Below are 19191 nucleotides of genomic sequence, written 5' to 3' on the forward strand. Positions count from 1 at the left end.
CAGAATTTTCAGAACTGTTAGCAAGACTTTGCATTTATTGAGAGTATATCTTGTATATGGGAGTGAATACACTTACAGGGAATGAATGCGACTTCCCTCTACCAATCTAATGTCCAAAACAAACTGTGCTATCCTAGGTTTCAGAGTAGCAGCCGTGTTAGTCTGTATTCGCAAAAAGAAAAGGAGGACTTGTGGCACCTTAGAGACTAACCAATTTATTAGAGCATAAGCTTTCGTGAGCTACAGCTCACTTCCTCAGATGCATCTGAGGAAGTGAGCTGTAGCTCACGAAAGCTTATGCTCTAATAAATTGGTTAGTCTCTAAGGTGCCACAAGTCCTCCTTTTCTTTGTGCTATCCTACTAGACTATAACGGAGGTTGATGGCTGACTTAGATAAGGCAAGTAGCCACCTAACTACCATATCATGAAGAATTTTGTTTTATACCTGTGGTCAAGTTTTCTGAAATTAATGATTTGGGGTTTTAATAGTTTATCCCATGGATCCTGCAGTCTTGTTAGCTAAACGGTCCAGAGTTACATCTCTTTCAGGAGCTCTCCCAGATTTGGTCCTGGAGATTTCACTGGGAAGCTCTTGCATTGCTGATGTGCTGTGTTTATTTGGTATTGTTAAATTTAAAGACTTGCTAATAGGTTGGAAACATTTTGAACTTTGAAAAATATTCTATAGAGACTCAATCGTCATTATACACATCTGTATTTTCCGTACCCCTCTTCCACATTTTTATTTCTAGGAACATTTGCATGAAAATGGATTTTGTTTCTTAAAAGCTCTGAAAAAAGCCTGTCAAAATGTCACCTTCTTTCTCAATAGATCTGCTCCCTGATGTAGTCAGAGTCATAGCTTCTTGATTTGGGTGGCCGACATATATTTTTGCTGTGTTTCACTGCGGAGCCAGCACAGCTATAAGAGCAACAAGGATTCAGCAGCCCAGGAAGCTAGCTGGCAGGGGAGTTGAGCTGTCCAGAGTTCTGCCTTCCAGGGAGCCAGCTGCTTGGGCTGCCCAACGCTCTGGACAGGTGGCTCTTTGGGCTGCCCAACATCTGGAACTGGCTGCTCAGGTTGGACACCCAGGCAGGCTGCTGTGAAGCCAGGGAACCTGGAAACCCAGGAGAGCCCCCACTTTGCAGCAGCCTGCTAGGTGGGCTGCTGAGGAGCCGGGGAGCTGTGAATGCTGAGCTCCCCGTTAGCTCACCAGCTGGGTGGTGAGGAGCCTGGAGCCAGGGAGCCTGGGGAGGCAGCTGAGGGAGCTGGCAGGAACCAAGGCAGCTTTCCATTGAAAGCTTAGTCTAAGTTGACACAATCCCATGGAAAACCTTTATTTGAATGAAATGGTATTTCCTGACAGAAGAACGCTCTGTTGCAAAAATATCTGATCAGTACCACTTAGTGTGTCTCAGACAGCAGCACATCTGTCTCTTTGTCTCGGGAATCAGACATCCAATGGCCTTTCTGTGTTAAATAGGCTCTTAAAAATCACAGTGTATCACAATTTATTAGAAATCCTGCCTCAGGTTACTCACAGGGACATTTTGCTGGTCAAATCCATGATCATTTATCCCATTCCCTGACCGAGGCTCTAGGGATACCTGAAATCCATTTGCCTAGTATTCTTTCTGGTCATCAACCTAGACCAATGTTTCTCTTACACTTATGCACCTTGTACATAACCTGGACCTGTATATCTCTCACTTCCGTAATCTATAACCTGAATTCTAATTCATTTAATACCCAGTCTCCCTTATATTCTTTTCCTTCCTTTTGCCAGGCTCCAATGTTCTCCTGGCCCCGACTGAGAGATGCTGACCCTATTCTCCGATGTGAGATGGCTTCCACTGGGGAGGTACCGTTCACATTTTTTACTAAGCTTTCTTTAACAGATACTGTTAATGATCTTATAAGTGCAAGTATCTGGATGGAATCTGTATGCTGTATTGAAAAGAACCAAAGTCTTTACAAAAATGTAAAATTGGGATTTCTTTCCCTCCCCCACCACACAGATACCTGCCTTGTCTCTAAAAAAACAAACAAACAACCAAAAGGATTCCCCTGAAGAATAAAATGTATTTGGCCACTGGATGTCCCTCTTTGCCTGTGCCTCAATTCCATCAGTCAGCAAGGGTTTCCATGAAAGCATGAAATGTCTTTCTCAAAGAGAGCTGTCAGGTTCTGGAAAGTTCTTAGCGTGTCAGTACATTTTATGAATCGCCTAATTCCTGACAGACATGTATATACAGCCTTCAGAATCCCAATCGATGCACGTCAGAATGCCAACAGCAGACTCCAGGTCATGAGTATTTGGTCTCAGAATGTACAGGTTACTTACTAGCAACAAATATGTGTGGTGATATTTTTATGGTTGCCTGGAAACCAGCGAGATGTGTGCCAGGGAGCAAAATGAGAGAGAGAGAGCAAGTGTGAATAAAGTGTAGCAGTCGAAGTATTAACTCCAGGTACAACTGTTGGGGTTTGGCTGTCTTTTCCAACTTTGCTGTGGACACGCTATGACTTTCTGAAACCCATTCCAGCGAACACATGCTGGAATAGGCAATAACAGGAACAAAGCCCACTGTCAGAGTTATGTAAAGGAATCTTACTATAAATAAGAATCAGGCCTACATATAAGGTTGAAATAACCTCATGTTTCCTGCTTCTCTCTGGTACTGTTTTAGCCTGCTCTTCATATTGCATGTGAAATCCGTACAGCTGCTGATTTGCTTTCATAGTAATTAATGGACAGAAAAAAACACACGTGTCCTTCCTACTTTCAGAAGGGAATTGACTCATTGTGGGGGAAGGGGGGGTGGAGAAAAGAACAGAAATGTAGAAATGTAGCCAAGGAGTGAGAATTACTTTTCTTGAGCTTTAGATGGAGTTAGAGAATATTTTAGTCATAAAGGAGGGATTATTAATGTTTACAAATTGGAAAGATCCATATTCTAAATGCCATGAAACATGATTGTTATGAAGATCTTTCTTACATATGAAGTAAGGATGATAACTCTCTACTGGTAAAATGCTCAGTTATGCTACAAAGACATTTCAACACAGACATGATGTGCGTTGGGCTTGAATCCACCAAATGTGCCAGAGAAGACACAGGCTGTGTTTTGCTTAAAGTAGCAGTTCCCAACCGTTAGCAAAAGTGTCGTTGGCATTGGCACTTTTGGTTTTGGAGACTGGTGCCAGGACTGACTAGAGTGTGGGTAAGAGAGGGCTCCAAGCTCAGCCCCTCCCCCACCAATGTCTCCAAGGTCTGTGTGAATAAAGTACCAATATTTCCATAAATAAATACATTTGATGAATACAAGGCTGAAGTATAAGTGAAATATAAGCAAGAACAAAATGTACCAGGGCTCCAAATTTCTCTCGACGGGCCTGACTGGTGCTCTGCTCTGCCTTCTCCATACATCCATGATGAATCTCTAGGTGACCAGCCACACACTGATATTGCAAGTCTGACAGATGGAGTCATCCAAGCATCAGCGTAGTTTAGAACATGCACAATTGAGTTGGAGCAAGCAGCTGCGATCCAGGTGTTGGTATGATAAACTGATTCATGTGGCCAAAAGTTTGAGAACCCCGGCTTAAAGGATGAGTTTTTAGCTTCAGCTGTAGGCTATTACAGTAATAACACCTGGCTATTACCCAGACTGACCTGAGCACCACTCCCAGTCTAATAGTGGGTAAAATGTGGAGAAAATCAAGATTTTTGAATGAAAAAGCAGTAAGTTAATTGTCATGAATTTTTTCCCTTGGTTTTTTTCAATATTTGCTGGTAAACTGTAATTTGTCCTTGACATTTCCCCAAGATTTCTGTTTACTACAAGTATGGGTGTGTCTCGGTATACTGAGCAATACAGTGTGATGTGTTTCACTGGGAAGGACAATGATAGAGTTGGTCAAAAAGTGAGACAAAGTTTTCATCCCTGTTTTTTTTTTCCTCTGAACTCAACATTTCAATGAAGGTCTTTTTCACGATTCCCTCTTTTTCAACCACCTGTAGAAATGATTAAAAAGAAAGAGAGAAAATGTTTGTGAGAAGTCTTAGAAATATCAATAGACCCTTTTTTTTTTGGTCAAGATTCAAAATTGTGATGAAAATTCTCAACGAAATTGCATATTTTGACAATGTTTGACCAGCCCTAGAAAATAGTGCCTGTTAGCAATCTAAAATACTGCATGCAGTACAAAGAGCTGTACAATAGTCACTGTGTTACCAAACAGTGGCATCTGAGAAACCACAGCCTTCCTCTTGGAAAAGGAAGTAACCACGTGATAGCTATTACCAAATGCTGACTTTTTGAAGGCCATCATTGAACCAGCCTCCAGGAGTTTCAGTAGCATTTATTTCCCACGGTGTCTGTTTATTGTTTGTGGGTTTTTTGGTACAACCTAAAATTACCATCTACAATCAGTGGACTCTTTGAGGTTTCACTGGAACATCGTGTTACTTGATGATACTAACTTCCTTTGTAAAGCAGTTCGAGCTCTATTGATGAAAAGCACTATATAAGAGCAAGATATTTATTTACTTATTTATTTATGGTCTCTGAACTCTTTCCATAAATAAATGCTTAGAGCCATGCGACAAGCAACTGTGCATTCGTCTTTGAGAGTTGGTCCCTATGTGTCGTCCACATGTGGGCACACATGTGTGCCATATGCCTGACTCTGGAAATTGTAACAAGTAGAGTCCATTGGCCCACACATGTGCAGTAGATCTCCTCATGCTCCCGGCCCAAGGGCATAAGAGACAGTGCAGGCCAATGCTTCTCCAGATGCTTTTTAACACTGTGTGGCCTGAGTTTCTCTCTTGATAGAACCTGTAAATAGATTTGTAAATAGTTTTATTCTTCACAGCTTTTATATTAGTATAGTTAGAGCTTTATAGTGTAGTTACTGTTTTTCCCTCTACTGGGGACTCCCTCCCGGTGGTCTGGGACTTTGCCCACATTCCTGGGGTTCAAGAATTACGTCTTCTGCCCTTGCTTATTCTCCATGAGCCATGATCACCAACACTGCCTCTACTGTTTGGGTGAGACACATATCTGTGCAAAATGCCATATTTGTAGTCATTTCCACCAAGAACACTCCAAGCTTGTGAACTTTGTCCCAGGAAGCATCTTATTGAGTATGCTGTCAGGCCCCATTCTGATCTGGGCCAGGGAGACCCACTGTACATCGGCCCCAACACATGAGCAGTGCCCATCTAAGCTCTTGCTTAGGAGTGGAGTCGGCAGCTCCTAAGCCTAGAAGGACTCTTCTGGTGAGAGTAGGGTGCACTGTCATTGTCACAAGGACAGGTCCCTGTTCAGGACTGTCCACAAGAGATGTAATCCCTCCCCAAGCCCATCAAGGTTGGGTGAGCCTTCGCTCACAGGTCCTAAAGGATGGTACCACTGAAAGCCCCTGGAGGGTAAAGGATGGAGGGTAAAGTGTGCAAGAAGAAAGATCCACTGGTTCCAATGGTGATTCCAGCTCCAAAACACAAGGACTATCATCCTCTGGTTCCATCTAGGAACATGGTTCTGGACTTATCATTGGTACTGGTCAGGGATCAAACCTATAGCTCAATAGGACCTCAGTTTTGTACTGTCAACACTCACCACACCACCATCTAATCCCTTGATGACATGCTCCATGTCCCACCTGTCCATGAATGTTGCATTTTTAGTTGCTATCCCTTCAGCCGGGAGGGTGAGCAAGTTGGGAGTCCTCATGGCAGACCCTCCATATACGGTTTTTCACAGGAAAAAAGGTATCCCTTTGCCTCTATCCATCCTAAGTTCCTCCCCAAGGTTTCTTCTGAATTCCACATAAACCAAAGTATCCACTTACCTGTCCTTTTCCCAAAACTCCATGCTTCTGCCAAAGAGACAAGACTTCATTCCCTCGACGTCAGGGGGATGTCCTTGGTGTTCTATCTGCGAAGGTCCAAACCTATCAGAAAATTACCAAGACTTTTTCTTGCCATAGCAGAAAGATCACGAGCGCAAGCCATGTCCTCTCAGAGAATCTCTCAGTGCATTCCTGGGTGCATCTTGGAGTGCTACAGGTTAGCAAGCATGCCTCTTCCTGACAGAGTCAGGGCACGCTCCATGAGGGCGCAAGTTGCCTCTCCAGCATCCCTGCAGGACGTTCCAATGCTAGACTTATGCAGAGCAGCCACACGTTTGTGCAAGGCATTGCAAGGCATTCACGCTAATTCAGGCATTTCCTGTGGATGCAGCAGTGGGAACTGCAGTACCACATTCATCTCTGCTGCCAGCTTCCTCACACCCCCCTCCAGTCCGAGCACTGCTTGTCAGTCACCCCAGTGTGGAATACACATAGGGACCAGCTCTCAAAGAAGAAATGGAGGTTGCTTACCTGGAAAAGGAGGTTCTTTGAGATGTGTGGTCTCTATCTGTAGTCCACCACCTGCCCTTTTCCACTCTGCTATGGATCCTGTTGAATCCGTGGTAAGAAGAGGAACTGGAGAGGCATCAAGCCACTCTGCCTCTTATCTCCTTGGTTGGGAGCATGAGCAGACCTACTGTGAATATGTGGGCCAGTGGACACTGCTGACTGCTTTTTAAAATTTCTGGACTCCAGCACGTATGGACACACATGTGTGGGATACAGATAGGTACCACATATCTCAAAGAACTTCTGTTTCCTGCTGCAAACTTTACATTCAGGCACCGGCACACCGTTGCATGTCTAATATTTGCTGTTATTTAAGCATTAAGTCATATTAAACATTGTGTTACAAGCTCACATGCTGTGAACCAGACGCTGTGTTCGGTGTCCAAATAACTCAGAGCAGAATCCATTTATGTTGCTCCATGGTGTGCTGCTTGAGAGTAAAAGATTGCTTAGTCCTTCATTATTGCTTAATTAAAAATGTAAGATTCATCTGTGCTGATCTGCTTTTACTCTGTTGATGCAAAAGAAGTCAAGCCGGGTGCTACAGAAAGAGGGGAAATGCGCACGCCTTAAACAAAATGTTCCATAATGTTTTTTTAGTTGTTGTTTGTTTCTCACTCCTCTGCCTTGTTCTTCCCTCCCAGGTTGCTTGCTTCGGGGAGAGCATCCATTCTGCCTTCCTGAAGGCAATGCTCTCCACGGGATTTAAGTTTCCACAGAAGGGAATTCTGGTTGGAATCCAGGTGAGTACCAAGAGTTTGCAAATCAGAGCAAAAAAGGGAAGACGGTATAGAGATGGTGTAACTGGCACTTCACTTTCCATTCACTTATTTATGTTGGCTTTAAATGGAAGCTCTCTGCATGAGGGTCCTTCTGGTGCCACAACAGACAGTGGTGTGTGAGTATTTGGCGGGAATGAGCTGTAAACCTGTGTACTCTCTTGCTGGAGGAGGAATTTTACTGGATTCCACATAGTGGGTGATCTCTCCCTCACCTATGCTCACGTGGCATCCAATGGCTTTGATGGGGGCTGTAGGGGAGTATATCTGTGGGCAGAGTTGAGACCATGGACCTCTGCACTGGGAGACCCGGGCAGAGATGGGTCTGAGTTGCCTCACTGTGGTGGATGAAGCCCAGATCATATCTAACCAAAGATCCACTCCAACAAGAAATCAAAATCTGCCCCCTGTTCCCACAAAGTGCTTGTGACTCTCATGCATTTCTCTCTGGTCCTGGGGCCTGAGCTTTCTGTCAGATCATAGCCACACTGCTGCAGAAGCCCATTAGGTAGGCATCTCACAAGCCCATAAAGTGGAACTCTGCTAACCTGCACACTTAATAATCTGTACAGAAAATGGCCATCTCTGTCCCTCTGTCTCCACCGAAATTGCATGGCCAGACAGAGCTGTAGTAGAGTCTCCTAGGATGAAAGATTTTTGCAAAGTATATTACAGTTCAGTATATGTGAGGTGCAGGAATCTCCTCAGGCTGAGTTCTGCTGTCTTGGCTGCCTAATAGGAGTGAAAGGGTGGCACCAATTAGTTGGTAGGGTCAGAGATCAGTATGCACGGCTACTTCCTCTTCTGTCTGCTGGGGTCTGCAGCCGGCACTCTGCCTCACGATGCTGTTGCTATCAGCCAGCTGGAAGCATGCAGCACCGGGCACTTAGAGCAGGAAGCTGTGAAACAGGAGTGGGACCAAGACAAAGCAGTGCTGTGATGCTTCCAGTCCCGTTCCTTTGTGCTCACCGTTACCTTGATGTTGAAATATTCCCAATTAATATGACACGGTTAAAAGATAAAGGTGCAATAAAACCCAACTTAGTTTTCAGGTTCAAGCCTCTGGGTTGGTTTCAGAAGACATATTTAGTAGAGGACCACTAGGCGACACTTGGAATGATACAACCAAACTTCATGCAAAAGCAAAATGGTTAGTTAAGCAAACAGACATGCAGTTACTACTTACACAAATGCTACTATTACACTCACAGACAAAGATGAAGTGATGTATCAATCAGTCCACTGACAACAGAGTAAAGTAAGCTTTCATGGCTTATGCCCAAATACATGTGTTAGTCTCTAAAGTGCCACAAGGACTCCTCATTGTTTTTGCTGATACAGACTAACAGGGCTACCCCTCGGAAACCTGACTCCCTTTATACTCCAGTATAATGCTAATTAACATTAAACAGCCCTATACCACAATTAGATGTCCGCCACCTTCTTATTGGGTCTTGACGTTACACATTATTTAAATTAACATCTGCACCATTGTCCTTCCCATACTATCAGTATAGATAGCATTTTAATAAAACATTCACAGTTCTCAAAAACACTCATTAAAACCTTGCTCAGACCAACTATAACCAAAACATAAAGGTAACATAACCCTGGGTTATGTCCTTGCTAACTCTTACTTTCCAATAACACTCTGTTTCCAATTTATCACTTTCCCATACTCCTCTATATGTAGGCTAACTTAAGCCCCAGACCTAACTTCTACTTATTTCTTAACCCAAACCATCCTATATACTATATCCCCAGAACCCATGGTAGACCACAGCGCTCTCTGCCTGCAGGGCCACCTCGTGGAATCTCAGATCAACCTTTTCTGGGTCTAATGGCTCTTTTCCAGTTTGGGCCCTGAATCTGTGGATGCAGCCCTTACTGTCAGCATTCCCTCCAAATCACTGTAAGTGGCAGCATGTTTAAATGGTGTCATTGGGGAAGTCCTTCATTGCAAGGGCTTTTGCAGAGGGAGCTAAGGAGATATTTGGCCTAGCCCATTTACAATTCTGGATCTGTAATGAGAATATGCATCTCAGGATAAAAAAGCCAGGGAAAAACAACAACCCACATACAGTTTCTCGACACTGCAGTAATTACCATCTGCAGGAGATACTGAAGTCAGATATGCTCATAAATCTTCTCAAGGTCTTGTATGTCCCGCCGATGATCAATCACATCATCCGAGACTGGAAAATTCTAGGGTCCCATAAAAACAATTGATGGCCCTGTGCCATACCACTGCTGTGCTTGTAATGAGCTTGCATCCTACATGGTTGCACAAAGTCAATAAAAAAATAATTAAAACAACACTGGTTCTCCAGCCAGAAGATGATTATTACAGACACTATCCTCATAAGAGTGAATTGGGCCCCAAGGTTCAATGGTAGAAGTGAGTCCTTGGGGAGTTTGAAAGGGTTGTAGGGGAAAGTCTCTTCTGCCAGCGGAGGGTGCCTAGGAGATGACTGATTACAAAGCAACATGTAAATCAACTGCACTAGTGAGAACACAGCATCGAGCCCAACCTCCTTCTTAGACTCATCAGAATGATAAATGGATTTAAACCACAGCTGCTAATTACTACAAACGTGCATCAAAGCGCTTTCTTGCCATCCAGAGATCGTTTAATGTCAGACCCTGGGCTCTTCCCATGGAGAGCATGCCCTGCAGTTGGTATCTTCACAGCTAATCATTGTAGGGCTAACATTTTGAAATACCAGCTCAAGAAAGCACTGATGTGTAAAATTTGAGCCTGTGTGCCTGATGCCAGTGCTGCAGGGGAAACAGAGAGTGAGCAGTGATTTGAGTTATGTAAAGGGTTAGTTGACGTCTGCACCAGCACCTGTTAACGGGAGCCAAATGGTGCTTGGGACCAAGGTCTTTCACAAAAAGAAAAACCCAAACAAACTTTAAAGAGCGCACAAAGGCCTGTCCTTTTCTATGAGTGTTGTACAGTTGGAAAAGAAAACAACAAATCAGGGGGATACACCCTTCTCCCAGTGCTTCGGCACAGTGTGTTTCTTAGATAACTAAACTCCAGAGTGATGTGTGTTTGAGACAATGAGAGATATAAATGAAGTATAGCGGCGTGAGCAGACACCATTATAAACAGGCAGGAAAAAAGGAGCCCCCGTCTCTGTAAATAATGAGCCATGAGAGGGTGGAGGTGGTTTATAACTGTAGGAAATGCCATTCTTATTTCATTCACATACATTAGAACAGATAACTCCAATGGACACGGTGGCAATATATGCTCATGTAGCAAATACAGATTCAGAAACAAACTGAATAGTATCTATAGCCACCAAGGACTTCACTGTGATAGACGCCATGATCATTCAGAACATCATAGCAGGGTAGAGTTCCCAGAGACAGGCCCCTGGCTCTTGAACTACAGGATGGTCTCTCTTAGCTGTTGTGATGCACTCAGCTGAACGGCTGAATCCATCTAGGAGAGGGTGCTGATGTACTGGGATGATCACCTGTTCATTACACTAGTACAGAGGTAGTACATTTGATCTGCAGGGGATGTTAGGCCAGCTGAGTTGAACATAAATGTTCCCTTTCGGACATTTCAGTGGTCAGTGATTAACTGCTTCATTTGCTTTCCTGGCTGGACTTTTAGGTCCTGCAGAGCCATCAGAGTTATAAAAGGTAGAAAAAAGGAGCCAAAATGGTGGCAAAGTTAGCTTCCCTGAATGGGACTAGGGGGCCCTTGCTTAGCATATTGTGTTTCTTCACTCTAATATGGCTTTGTCTCATTTGTATTAACTATCCAGAGATGAGGAGAGTACATCCCTCATAGGATGGAGAAACAAAACCAGAAGTAAAAGGGATATCTTTAATTTTCCTCAACATTGTATCCTTCTGGCATATATTGTTCCCACTAAAGGTTCAAAGGCTCAGCTAAGTTATTGATCAAACATTGTAAATGGAACCAAAGATTTGTAATTAATGACACACAGCATCTTTGAGACATTCCAATTGCTTCGTCCTAGTATCTCTTTCTAGTCCTGGCAGCCCTTTTAGAGAGGCCACTAGACAATGTCCGTTTCTAATCGCTGCTAATAGAGTAGCACCTTAAAAATAGCAAAGAGGCATTACTTCTCCTTTTCCTTGCAACAAAATTCTGGTTGGATTATCAGCCAAGTCAGGTCACAGATCATAATTGTGTGTGCTGTAGCGTTCCACAGAACTTTACAGGTCAGATCTTCGGCAGATCGAAATCAGTGGCACTCCACTGAAGTTAAATGGAGCTATTCCCGCTTACAACAGCTGAGGGTCTGTGTTAGGGGGCTTATTCTTTCACCCGCTTACTTCCCTGGTCCATCTTGCATGAACAGAGAGCAACAATACCCAAAGTCCAAAGGCGCAAACAATTCAATGTTTATTGGGGTGAACTTCCAGCAAGCACAATTCCAGTTTCCTTCCTTAGTGTCCCCCTTCCCAGCTCTGACACCACAGAGCCTTGCACCTGTGTCCCTGTTCCCATTCCCCCACCCCCATTCCCTGTTCCCATTTCGCCCCCTCACTTCCTGATTGACTGCAGACTATATAGTAAAACTTGAGTTCTGCTGAGCTATATCTTATCCAATCATTTTCCTGAAATTTAACTAACCAATCCTAACACATTGTAACATGATTATTTAACCAATTATATCCCACCACCTTAATTAGTTTACACCCAGCAAAATTAATTATACCGCAGACAGAAACAATCATAGAACCAGACAGAGATTACACAGACAAACAATAGGGAAATTGGGACTACAGTGATAAAACAACAAAGAAATGGGGATTTCACATCCCAGCTATTGATAAGTGAGTTCTTGCCAGACAGGATGCTGTCAAACTAAGTTTCCTTTTACATCTTCTAGGCACTTCCCTTTCTCTGGAGGGGATAGGCATTATCAGGATAGGATTGTATTCCTAACAGCCCAATAACACCTTATTTCAATGTGATTAGTTTGGAATGTGAGGATGTGACTGGTCGCTTCCCAGCTTATGGCTGCCTCTGCTGCTTAGCCAGAGGCCTTAGCCTAAGTACAGGGCCTCAGACTGTCACAGTAAGAGAAGGCCCTAACACCGGCAGACAGTGATTTTGATTCTTTCTTTTATACCTCTATAACTAGCTAAGTGATAAGAATACACCTACATTCTTAGAGCATAGGCCTTTATAGACAGGCCTGAATATCTGTGTCCTAACAGTCTGCTGTATTTTTTAATAATGGAGAATCTTGTGAAGCTGTGGAATGTGCGGGTGGCTAGAACCCTATATTTGCCATTAAATATTTTATACAAGAATAGTTGAAAAGCTCTTTTCATTTTCCTTCCTGATTGGGCTATTCAGTGATGCCTATAGGATGGACTGCATCTGTCTTACATCTGTGCTGATAGCCATGAAATGCTGAGAACATTAAAGGAGTGTTTTATTTTTAAATCCCATCTCTCTGAGCCTGTAGTTTCAGCGTAACCCTGTATCACAGCTACCATCCTAGATTATTAGGAGCAAAACCTGCTGTCTGCCCCTCACTGGACTTAAGTGCAAAGCTCACGATCAAAGCATCAGAATCAAGATTATATAGTTGCCTACTGAGCCAGATGTTGGTGTAAATTGATGTAACTCCATTGAAGTCCCTGATTTACACCAGTCGAAGATCTGTCCCTTTACCACTAGCCAGATGTCCCAGCAGTGCAAGAAGGATATTACAGGCTATAAAACTTTTCCTTTAAAGAAAAGAAATAAGCGTCCCCCTCCTGCAATAAATACCTTCCAGTAACTAAATCTGCTTGTTCTTTAGTTACTCATGGTTTCTTACATAGGTACTTTCAGTCAGCTTCTAAATCTGGGGCTGCTCAGATGCAAGCTGACAGATGTAATTTCTTTTTGTGGAGTGGCTGTTTTGTGTGTCACAAGTGTTCAGTACAGGTTTGATAGAAGTTTATAAGATTGTTGTGAAAGCCAACACCTCTGACCAGAAGGCAGAGCAATTCTCTGGCTGGGAAAGCTGCCAATCATGTCACGTTGTATATTTGTATTCTCCAGTTAGTGTATAGAACAGAAATGACTTTATTATGAGGTTCTTGCCAGGGTCTGTAGAGCTCAAAAGACTTGTTGACTCACTTTCTTTCTTCCTCTGCCCTTCTTGACCTCTGCGAGGGTTAGAGCATCAGCAGTTCCAGTGTGGAAAGTGTTTTGCATAATCCTGCTTCTTTACTGGTCAGAGTCACGTTACAGCTGAGATTCAGAATGACTTTACAGTGAAAAGGTCACACATTGCTTTTGATCTCTGCACTCCTTAAACCCCCAAAGTACAGAGGCAGCATATGTCCTTACTAGAATGTTATTTGCATTGTGCCCTAAAATGCCTGATGAATGTAAAGTCAAACGCAAATGTATAAAAGATGCTACGTCTTTGTTTCTTCGGTATGGTTGCGGGGTTTGCAAGTGCATTATGAGAGAGTCTTTCAAAGGTGCCAAGGGGATCTGGACACCCAACTGCCTTAGTTTCTAATGGAAATTGGGTGCCTAAATCTTAGGCAAGTTGGTGGTGTATGTATGTGAAAAGTGTGCACACAAACAGTGACTTCCCTGGATATTGTCGTATAATTGCAAACATGGCACCCAAAAGCAGCCCAAAGCCTGTGTTTCCCGTTTGAAGCTACTTCTTGATAGTTCTTCTGGGTTTGAGACCAGGCACTGCTGTTAGCTGTCCCTGAAATCAAGTGTTATAGAGCAGCCTTAAAAAGAACGGTTGCTAAAACCATAGGAGGAGACTTGTAAAGTAGGTTATAAAAGTCCGGTTGTCCTGACATTTATTTTGCAGGGCCATGTAATAATTGCAGTAAAACACTCTGGGGGATGTATTGTGTTAGCATGTTGAGGTATCTTGGCTGATAGTGGGATTTGGGCTTCAGTCTCATACCAGGCAATTAATTTGTAATGTTACAATATTGCACATGTCCTCAAGTGTCTTCATAAAGGAGAATGACACAGAAAGCCATCTAGTGAGGAAGAAAAAAATGGACACACCCACATCCACACATGCAGCTACAGATTGGCCAAGCAAAGAAACATATCTCCCTCTTAACATATTCTGAAAAAGCCCCGTGGTGTCCAGTGAAGGGGAAAGTTTCCTGTTGCTAGACCATAGCTTTGATGCTCTCTTTTGCGTTTCCTTTTCAGCATTCCTTCCGTCCCAAATTCCTTGGTGTAGCAGAGCAGCTGCATGAAGAAGGTTTCAAGGTACATTGCTTTGGGTTTTAAAGCTAGGTTTTCATGTGAAATCTGGTCAAGGGACAGCAGAATGACTTCTTGAGATCCTCTGAGTTGAGACGAGGACAAAGGAAAACAAGAGAGACATACCACCTACGTTTTCAAAGTGCAGTAAGGACTTTTAGCGGAATTGTTCCTGTCAGAGTCAATGAGAGTTACACAACTAAAACTCTGAACAATTATTCAATTGAAGAAACAGGATTAATTTGCTAGAGCCAGAGGTTTTTGCTTTCAAGGCTGGAAGAACTGCAGCTCTATTTTCAGCCTGCAGCAGTGATGTGATACAGCAGTCATGATACAGGTCCTCCAGAGGCTTGCAGAGTTCTCCAAGAAAAAGAAGCAAGCCAGGAAGTCCTATTTTTAAACACAAAAGGGGAAGGAAAAATCCTTTTACGGTGAAAAATCTGTATGGGGCCTTTAATATATTACAAAGCAGCATCTAAGGGTGTACAAACTTGTATTGTCTTTCAATTCACTTTTAATGAGGCAACTGTGTGTCCAATGTAGAACCTTTTTTCTGGGTTATCTTGGATCCATCATCACTAGAGAATATTAACATCATGACTGTAAAGCATTAGACCCTATTTAATAGAAAGCCCTTAAGGAGAACTGGCAGGCAGCTGCAGGGTATTGATGTAAATATTAGATGTATTGATCTGTTTTCTGTATGGCACCATTCACACTAGTGATTTAGGAACCTAAGTCCCATTGAAAGTCAGTGGGACTTAGACTCCTAAGGTGTTTTTTGGCAATATTACCTGCTGTTTACTGTCACTCATCTGTCAGAAGATCATTGATAACACAAACAACGGGAAAGTTATGCTTCTGCAGGTGGGTGTCTCTGTATATAAAGACACACAAAATGGGGCCTAATCCAATGCCCACTGAAATCAATGGGAGTCTTTCTATTGATTTCATTTGATCAGGCCCAGACAGTGCAATGCATGGTTACATTACAAGCATTTGTGTTATGAAGTAGGCAATAATATATTTTCCCTCTCAATGCAGCTTTACGCCACAGAAGCAACTTCCAACTGGCTCAATGCCAACAGTGTACCTACAACTCCTGTGGCCTGGCCATCCCAGGAGAGCCACACTACCAACCTCCCCCCAATCAGGAGGTAAGACCTTAGCCCAGTTTGTGGAGATGATGGGAGTCTTCAGCAAAAAGTGAAGTCATGGGGGTGGGGGGAGAGAGAAGAGAATCCTGGCCTCACTGAGGTCAGTGGCAGAACTCACACTGACTTCTTCCGGGCCAGGATTTTACTCCAGGGCTTTATGGGTCACTGTTCTGCTGCGGAAAGGCGTATTCAGCTCTGCCTGTAATTGTGATGAGAAAGAAATTTACCCCTGTTTAATCAAGAAGTGTGTAATTAATAGCACCCATTTCTTATAGCATTGGAGCAATTTTACTCCAAGTCTTTCCTAGGCTCCTGGCACGTCACTGAGGTTCATACCTCACCAAAGCACCAGTATATGACTACACTCTAGCATATGCAGCAGTGTATGTCATAGCTTTAAATTAGGACAGTTGGGATCTGAACCTTTAAAGGTGCTGAGCACCTCCTGCAACCATGAAGGGGCACTGCAGGTGCTCAGCAGTTCCCAGAATCAGGCCCCTAATGGAGTTGCACCTAGTTACAACAAGGCTGAATTTAGCCCTATGTCGAGGTCACACAGGCAAATCCAGCAAGTGAACCCCGAGCTCCTGAGTCCCCGTGCAATGCCTTATCCACTAGCCTGTCCTTCCTCATTACATTTTAAAATTACATTTTAAAGTGAATTAAAAATGCCAGTGCTCTTCAGTTGAACACACATACGTTCACTGAGGATTTTCAGTAAGCAAAGTATCCCTTAGTGTCTTCGGTATTGTCTTTTCAGCTTGATAAAAGATGGGAACATAGACCTGGTGATTAACCTCCCCAACAGCAACACCAAGTTCGTCCATGATAATTATGTGATCCGCAGGACAGCTGTTGACAGCGGGATTGCTCTCCTCACTAACTTCCAGGTATCTCCTTCGCCGTTCTTTCTTCTCTTAGTCACGGTAGTGTCAAAAGTGCTGGGGCCATTTTGAGCTTCGGATCCAATATTTCCGGACCCCTGTTAATGTTCAACAAATGATGATGTATCTGAAATTGTAGCAAAGTGGTTGCCTGAATACATTTTCTTTACTGTGTGCTGTAGGACAAGATTTTTAAAAATGCATAGGCTAGATCCTATGTCACTGCCTAGGGCCACTGATGTCTCAATTCCATCTTTAGAGCAAATTCTCCAGTACAGGATCATTATAACATCAGTAAATCATGCTTAGTAGCAGCTTCCTGTCATAGCTGTCGAAGCTCAGAACAAGAAGTTGCCCCCTCTTTAAAAATCTTGAAGCAAATCTGTACTGTTGCAATATCTCAGTCCAAATGAATTTGATACTTTCTGGGGCAGCTTATCATAGAATATCAGGGTTGGAAGGGACCTCAGGAGGTCATCTAGTCAAAGCAGGACCAATCCCCAATTTTTGGCCCAGATCCCTAAATGGCCCCCTCAAGTATTGAACTCACAACCCTGGGTTTTGCAGGCCAATGCTCAAACCACTGAGCTATCCCTCCCCCCAGTTAGCTTCCTAACTGATAACAAAGCTTCATCTGTTAGCTATCTGGGGTTCCTGGCAAACTACATTTCAGATATTGATAAAGGTAGGGACACTTGCCTTCTGTCTGAAATCTATGAATTCCAACATATCTCTGATAGGAGACAGCTGGACTCTGCTTCCCAGCAGAACATAGACCATCTCTGCAATTATGTATAACAATCATTAAGGGCCCATCCTACTCCCATTGGAGTCAGTGACCAAATTCCTGTTGACTTCAGTGGGAGCAAGGTCAGACCCAAAATTCACGGGCTGGAGCTAGCCAACCTGCCAACAGCTTGTGTTCAGTTCTTTTATAGTGGAGTTTTAATCCCTAAAGGGAGGAAATAACCCTATTTTCTCTATAAAGACTGGGATGAAGCAGAAAAGAATATCTTGCATTTATATCATGCCTTCCTCCTAAAGGATCCAAAAGCCTTTACAGGCTTGTCTGTTGCTCAGGGTGGGCCCTGGGATGACCTGGCATGGAGCAGTTTGCAGGATCAGGGTGTAGAACTGGTGTGCTTGTCTTATTAATCAGCCCCCCTGGAAAAGGCTGCAAAATGATCGGTCTCCTCTGCTTTATATTTCCAGGTGACAAAGCTTTTTGCTGAAGCCATCAAGTACTCTGGGAAAGTGGACGCTAAGAGTCTTTTCCACTACAGAAAATTAAATACCAGCAATCCACCATAGAAGAGGCATCACCAGCGTGAATCCAAGTCTTCTCACACCAGGATAAAGGAGGAATCCCAATCCTGGCTGCTGAGACCATCTGTCCAGCCCATATTTGGTTATTTACATTTATTTCCTAGGATCTGACATTTTTATCTTTGTAACTTACCAAGGAGACACAGTAACTCTTACCTAGCAATTCCCAGTCAGCCTTCCCCCTCAAGATGTTTGTTGGAAAACATTATCCATGCCTTCCCTGTTTGGAGCTAATATTCACTAGCTGGTAGATTGGTAGAGCCAGACCCTACTATGCTGAAGGAGACAGAAGAAAAAGTATATGGTCCTACACAGCAGTGGTTAACTCTGTCTTTTTATACTAATTCCTTGAAGGTTTCTTTCTGTGTTCTCCTTAGACAGCCCCTGCCACACTCAGGTGCAAACGCTAGAGTCTGTTCCACACCCCACCCCATTGAACTGTCAGGTAGTTTTTGTCTATTTCCTGTTGTTGACTATCAAAATCTTTGCGACTTTCTCCTTTATAATAATCAAACCTGATGCTATCGCAGTTGCCTGCCATAGTACAGACCAGCGGGATATGTTGAGCGTGACAGGAGCTCTTTAAAGTTAAAACACAAGAATTCACTGTTATTCTCCGACAACAAATGATGGGTATACAGCTACTTTTTGTTTGGTTGGTTTAATCCTGGCAGAGTGTCAGCTTTTCCAGGCTGCAGATTTGAAGGGGGTTTGTGCTGGAATCACTTCTGAATTCTGTTCAGTCCTTAGTTCTTGAATTTGGTTTATTATACGAATCCCGGACTGCTACCAGTGCATCACAGGATTCTTTCTCAATCTAATATATTGCTTCAAAGGAGGATACTCCCAAAATGCCACCCTGCTCTCAAACATTTTGGATTATGATTGTGAACATTAAACTGGAATACTTTCAAAATGAGATTCGAGTGTTGCAATTCTTAGCTCATTCTGATGAAATTACTCTGTCTTTGCCTCTCACCCAATGTTTCCTTTCTGGATGCCATCCCATCCCAATGGTTATATTTGTTTTGTATTGCAGTAGCACTGAGGCATGGCCCAAGATCCCACCGTGCTAATGCAATATTTGTTGTCTCTGTTGCAGCAGTGTTTACAGGCTCCAGTCAAGGATCAATGGCCATCGTACTAGGCACAGTCCACACATACAGAATAAAAAGATTGGCTCTGCCTCATAGAGTTTATAATCTAAGTACTTTTTGTCCCTCTCTCTGTTGCTTAATTTTGTAACAAACTGTGCTCTCTCTTAACATATACATGTAGTGCCCAGCCTTAGGAGGATTCAAAGAGGCATAGGACGCTTAAATGGACAACAGAAACCTCCAGAGTTGTTATAGTTAATACCAACAAATT

At 43.2% G+C, this 19191-nt stretch overlaps 1 protein-coding gene across 1 annotated transcript in view; it reads left to right on the top strand.

Moving 5' to 3' along the window:
- CPS1 (carbamoyl-phosphate synthase 1) overlaps nt 1–18742 on the top strand; it is a 129860-nt gene extending 111118 nt beyond the window's left edge. The window contains exons 33-38 of the mRNA XM_084643769.1: nt 1789–1863; nt 7076–7174; nt 14403–14462; nt 15501–15613; nt 16374–16503; nt 17710–18742. Coding sequence (XP_084499895.1) covers nt 1789–1863; nt 7076–7174; nt 14403–14462; nt 15501–15613; nt 16374–16503; nt 17710–17808 — 576 coding nt within the window. The 3' untranslated portion in view covers nt 17809–18742. The remainder of the gene's footprint in view (nt 1–1788; nt 1864–7075; nt 7175–14402; nt 14463–15500; nt 15614–16373; nt 16504–17709) is intronic.
- The last annotated feature ends 449 nt before the right edge of the window (nt 18743–19191 follow it).

This window comes from Lepidochelys olivacea (genome assembly GCF_965140295.1).
Source record: "Lepidochelys olivacea isolate rLepOli2 genome assembly, chromosome: 11".
NCBI classification, from domain to species: Eukaryota; Metazoa; Chordata; order Testudines; family Cheloniidae; genus Lepidochelys; species Lepidochelys olivacea.